General features: G+C 43.6%; 1 protein-coding gene across 1 annotated transcript; it reads right to left on the bottom strand.

Annotated features, from left to right (window-relative positions):
* Window positions 1-1853: 1853 nt before the first annotated feature.
* LOC147974357 (histidine-containing phosphotransfer protein 2-like) lies at window positions 1854-5148 on the bottom strand. Its single transcript, XM_087519456.1, has 6 exons — window positions 4945-5148; window positions 4731-4852; window positions 4562-4630; window positions 3034-3105; window positions 2580-2652; window positions 1854-2205 (listed from the first exon to the last, which is right to left on the bottom strand). The coding sequence occupies exons 1-6, from the start codon at window positions 5002-5004 to the stop codon at window positions 2170-2172; spliced, it is 432 nt and encodes a 143-aa protein (XP_087375582.1). The 5' UTR covers window positions 5005-5148; the 3' UTR covers window positions 1854-2169.
* Between the last annotated feature and the right edge of the window lie 852 nt (window positions 5149-6000).

Raw genomic sequence — 6000 nt, 5'->3', positions numbered from 1 at the left:
GGTATAGGAATCTTGTGATAAAATAGCTTGACATGTATTTTCATCAAGCTATAAGAGCAAACATTATGGATGATGGTGAACAGAACCATGAACTATAGAATTAGCACATGACTAATTTTCATTTTGCCCAAGGAAAAGAAAAATATATCCAAACATGACTCTAGCTAGTAGATTTTAACAATCATGTGAAAAAATGAAGGCCTCTGCGGTTTAATCACAATAATTAATTTATTATTAGCATGATATTATGAAACCATTCACTAACCTTTAGAAGGACAGAGAAGGTAGATAAACTACATCAGTATGTTGGTGTGCCTTTCAAGCAGCATCAATTCTACAAAAGATAATGGTAGCAATATGCCACCATACTAATCTCCCCGTCGAAAATAAGAACTGCATTCCTGTTCAATCAAACAAGGGGACACACAGAAGTCAATAGAAACACAGTATAAGCCCAATGACTGCTCCTAGCAGTCCACATTCTACTGATGTTGCAATCGGGAACTCTGCCTTATCTGACAAAAAAAAACCACTCAACATCTGTTAATCATATGAATCAATAAGCTCGCAGCTAGGACAGAAAGGCCAACGACCAACCTAGCTGAAAAATATTGTATATGGTACATGGTACACCCACCTAGATAATAGTTTAAATAATTACAACTTAAATCAGGTAACTATGGGAAGTGTAGGAAGATAGGTTATTGTTTCGATAGTGGGCAAAAAGCTAACAAATCATGATTTAGTTAATCAGGAAAACATGCTAAGTCTGAGATACACATCCTCTCACACTCTGTCGCCTTTTCCCAAATATGTGTTCTAAACTTCTAATACCGCATTATCCTTTCCATCGAACGAATTCAAAACAATAGTGGTGTATGAGGATTCTAACAATGGATTGGACGAATTGTAAGAAATAAAAGGGGTTGTTGGCTCCATTTTCTCGCGCCCATGGGGAAGCAGAGGAGGAGCGCCGGGCGGTGGCAGCGTTCCATGCTCGCATATCTGTTATAAAATTACGGGATTGGGCCAGCAGAGGAGGAGCGGCAAAGTTTTGTGGCAGAGATAAAATTACGGGATGAGGTAATGATAATCCCACTATCTGAGGATGAACGGGTGCGCGGGGCGGGGTAGTCTGCTTTGGCAGAACATTCAATCTGGATTGTTTATTTGCGTGGCATACTTTTGATGTAATATTGACTGTTAGATGTGAGTTAGTTAGACTAATCGAACGTCTCTGGTAATTCTGTGTACAGTTTGTGGTATGTCTTTAGTGCAATTCTTGTTTGCTCTTCTAATAGTACTGGAGATATAGAGTATGTGATTAAATTTGAAATGGATTTAAATTTTTTTATGACATAGGATGCTTAGAAACTAAAGACGACCTCGAGGCAAACACCGCATATTAAATTAACCTGTAAATTTTTTCCAAGAATTTCTTGCGTATGACCTATATATACAGTCAAGGGCTTATACTCCCTCGGATCCAAAATAAGTGTCGCAACTTTGAATAAGGTTGAACTAACCTCAATTCAAAGTTGCGACATTTTTTTTTGGATTGGAGGGAGTACTTTATTGTACATATAGTTCAAATGTGATTCATGTCCATTAAATATCTGCCTCGCTGGTGGACCGCAAGCCTTGTGACCCATGAAATGTTGTCCGGCAGCACCTTCCGGTGGCCCTCCCCATCATATCTCCTTTTCTCCTCTGTCTGCAGAATGGTCAGTTTAGTGTTGCGGCGATGCTATGAGATTCCGATGGTCGTGGCGGAGGCCAGCAAGGAACACGTCTCAGTACACCAGCCAACAACAAGATTTTAGCTGGAGGAAATAGCATTTCCCAAGACGGTATTAAAAACAGCGAGCAACATACAATAAAACCAAGCCAAAAAGTAGCCAACCAAGTATAGAGTTTACACACAGCCGCAGACCAGCCATGACACACAAATATATAGAGTTGACAGACAAAGACACCGACACACAAGAGAAAAATTCCAGTTGCAGGGTGCTTGCGAGCCCGGAGTGCCGAAGCAAGAATTGTCATGTGATTCCACGCGCCCTGTCCAAAGCCCAGCAACCGTTGAACTGCCTACATATTCAAGGATACATACACCCTATCATTCCATATCACATGGGGCTATGCTTTTTTGGCTTCGATTACTGCTACTTAACTAGGACCCAAGGTTGCAATCTGCTTCTCCAACTACATCAAAACAAGAGTAGATTAATGATTATGACAGGTCTACAAAGTACAGTGGTGCTTAATTTATGTCGGTATATTTTTCCAGTACTTGGCAAAGGTTAAGTTAAGCTGGGAAACACAACTGGTTTTTTGGAGTTAGCCTAAGCATCTAACGAACCATCGTGACAATATTAAGACAGAAACATTCAACGCCAAATGGGACTTTCAAAGACCTCGTACTAAGTGCTCCAGAAACCAAACAATTTCAATAGTAACAAGAATAAGATCAACGTTATTACTTTTTTTATCTTAAACAATATATGCCCAGTCTACATATTGTTGATACTTTTGAGAAGTTGGAAGTCAAAAGCCAACACAGGCACATAAGATGCTACCTGCATAATGGTCTGTAGCCTGTCGCGCACATCGTAGAACTCATTCCTAAGAAGATTCAATCCCATGAGGCACCTGAAATAATGCAAACACACCACACTGTCACATTCTGAAGTAGTTAAGCAAACTGAACCGGAATGCTTCGGAAATTGTAACTGAATGTTTGAGAAAGAACTCTAGCCATCTCAAAATTTAATTGTGGTATAAACAAATGTCTAGAATTAACAAGTTACAAGAGAATAATCATACAGATAAATAAGTGAGTTATATCAATCAGCTGATTGGAGATGAAGTGAATAAGCAGGTTAGTGCTTATGAATATTAGATTAATATGAGCCAAAAATATTGTCATTAAAGACAAAATAAGTTGGCAGGTTTCACACAGGGGATTTGATAAGCACAGAGAGTAGAGAGTAATTACTGTGGTACATATATAATAAGGTAACAAGAACTGACCTTTCTTTGCTTTTTCCCTCATAGAACTGCTGGAAGTGCACGCATGCAAGGTTAACTTTCCTAGCACCAACGCTGATACATGCCAAAAAGAGCACGATCAAGAAACTAGAAATTTCCCAAACTTAACAAACACTGTGGAATGTTGAACATAAGCATAATTGCGGTGTCATAATAATATTATGGAGGAGCTATTTGTCAAGTGTTTGATCACCCAAAACAGAAAATAGTGTTGGTCTTATGTGCTATAGCAGTTAGTAGTGCTAGAGATATTTATAAAACTTTAAAGTTTCCCTAACCAAACATCATTAATATACATCGGCATTTCCACTGCACGAAACATAACTAAACTCGTCTTTTGAATTATGGCTGAACGACAACACCAACCGCATGAGGCACACGCCCACAACATATACACACCCACGCCGACACATCCAAATAGAGACAACATCAATGTATGTAGCGGAGAAACTGGAAAATAGCCATTTGCGTTACATAGAGGAGATCATTAATACTATAAATATTTTCATAACGGCAACTTTTATTGGTGACCTAAAATAATGCCATTGTTGAATATCACATTCAATAGTACGAGAAATTTCCACAAGACGGCAAAGTTTTCCTAGACGAGTTTTAGCGTTGCCATTGGCAGGAATGCTGACAATTCCGTTATATGAAATACGAAACACAACTAAACTTTGCTCTTCTATTTATTTCTATATGACAACCGCAAACGACACATCACTAACACATCTGAATAGAAACGTGGACAAACGAGAATACCCACCATCGCCATAATGCTGAATAGCATATCACTAGCTCAACTAAAGTTGGCTCTTCTAATTATGGCTAAACGACAAAACAAATGGCACGAGCCGCATGCCCACGATGTATCCACCAACCCCGACACATCTAAATAGAGACAACATCAATGTAGCGGAGAAACTGGAAAAACAGCCATTGGCGTTATGTAGAATAGGAGATCATTAATACTAGAAATATTTTCAGAATGGCAACTTTTATTGCTGGCCTAGAATACTGCCAATGCTGAAATTCACATTCAATAGTACTCGAATTTTTGCAAGACGACAAAGTTTTCCTTGACGCGTTTTAGTGTTGCCATTGGAAGGAATCAATGCAGACAATTCTATTATATGGAAGACTACTAAACTCAGCTTTTCTTCTTATGTATATACGACAACCGCAAACGACACTGCGCCGACACATCCGAATAGAAACATGGACAGACCGGGAAATCGCCATTGGTGTTATGCTGAATAGCATACCGCTAATTCCAGGAAGGCTCGCAAGACAACAAAGTTCTAATTTCTGATCGAGCCATAATAACATTGCGGTTGGATGAATGCCGGTGCTTCCGTGAGGCACACGAAATACAACTAAGCTCGGCACTTGTACTCAGGGTTACAGAATAGCGCAAACAACACCAACGGGGGGTATGCCCACCATTTCAATGGCAAACCATTTCAATGGCACGATCGACATCGATGCAGTGTGGGAAACAGATAATCACCTGCCGCTGCACTCCTTGAGCTGGTGCACTAGTTCGCCCACCATTTCGAAGTCGACGACGGGCAGGTTCCTGGGAGGGAATCACAAATTAAGCAGAGGATACGAAATCAATACCCAGGACGATGGGGCTAAGGAAAGCGGAGGGCTTGGTGCGGTGGTACGGCACGGACAGAAGGCTGGTGATGTCATTGAGCATCATGTCGGCCTCGTGGAGGAACATGTTGATGACCTCGGGGACGAAGCCCTCGTCCTGCGGCGGCTGAAGCTCTTGGTAGTACTCGTCTAGAATTCCCTGGATCCATCCATCAATACGGCGATCCGGGGGACAGAGCGAACACGGACGAATTCCGGCCCAGAATTGAGTTGAGGGGAAGGACGACTCACCATGGCGTACATGTAGCTGACGCGCGTGTTAAGCTGGCTCCTTAGCTCGGCGGCCGACATGGCGAAGGGAGGACAGAGCAAACACAGAGATGGAATTCGATGCTGCTGGCGGAGTGGACGAGGATAGAGGAGTGCAGGCAGGTCACGGAGGCTCTCTCACACGGAGCCTTTTGGCAGGGAGTGCTCGTTAAACTCTACTGGGCTGGCCGCCATCAATGAAGAGCTTGAAGAGGAATGCAGGCAGGTCACGGTGGCTCTCTCAAGGAGCCTTTTGGCAGTGAGTGCTCTATTGGCTGGCCGTCATCAATGAAGAGCTTCAAGTTGAATATGGCGTATGTGCGAGCATGCATGCAACTAGTACATTTTGGTGGATTGATGGATGGATGCCGGACCAGCTAGTCACTGCGGCACCCAGGAGGCAAGAAGATGTCTTTGGCCACTCGTTCGGCCCTTAGCCAAGGCCCCACAGGTCACTGACGGAAGGAAGGCAGGAAAGGGTCACTTTTCCAATTGCATAGCCCATCACTAAATAGTGCACATATGTTTATTGCTAATGAATATTTTTGGCATATTATATTGTTGGAGCAGAAACTCTTGCCCTAGCTCACCGCACCTCCCTCTCTGGTCACCTGACTCTCTCCTGGCTCGTACCGAAGAAGAACAAAGGAAGAAGGAGGGCACACGGTGGAATTTTTTCCGGCCTGAACGCCCGCCGCCCGAACGGCTTTTCTCCTCAAGCAACAAATTTGAGCCACACCTATAACACACGTGAGGGGTGAGGGTTTATACGTGCGCGCACCAACGCTCCATGACACGCACCAGACACCACCCCACTCACCCTCTCGCCACGCCCCGTGCTCCGCGGTTCACGCGCCCGCTGTGCACACACGCACACGGATGCGACCGGGTCCAGCGCCCAGCGCGATCACACACCTACATATCTCGCCAACTAACACCCCCCCCCCACACACACACACACACACGCGTGGCTACGGACCCGATGCGGCCTGGACCACGCCCGACACGTCTGGCGCACGCACGCATGCGCACCCGACG

This window comes from Triticum urartu, chromosome 4A, assembly GCF_056163025.1.
Source record: "Triticum urartu cultivar PI428250 chromosome 4A, HENAU_Tu73, whole genome shotgun sequence".
NCBI lineage: Eukaryota > Viridiplantae > Streptophyta > Magnoliopsida > Poales > Poaceae > Triticum > Triticum urartu.
Note: the sequence above shows the minus strand (reverse complement) of the source record. Positions and strands in the feature narration are given on the sequence as shown.

Excerpts from the sequence above, each read along its gene's own strand:
- LOC147974357 (XM_087519456.1), bottom strand. The coding sequence starts at position 5,004 with ATGTCGGCCGCCGAGCTAAGGAGCCAGCTTAACACGCGCGTCAGCTAC. Across the intron at positions 4,631-4,730 it reads AATGACATCACCAGCCTTCT|GAACCTGCCCGTCGTCGACT; the intron begins GTCCGTGCCGTA and ends ATTCCCTCCCAG. Across the intron at positions 3,106-4,561 it reads CTCAAGGAGTGCAGCGGCAG|CGTTGGTGCTAGGAAAGTTA; the intron begins GTGATTATCTGT and ends GGCATGTATCAG.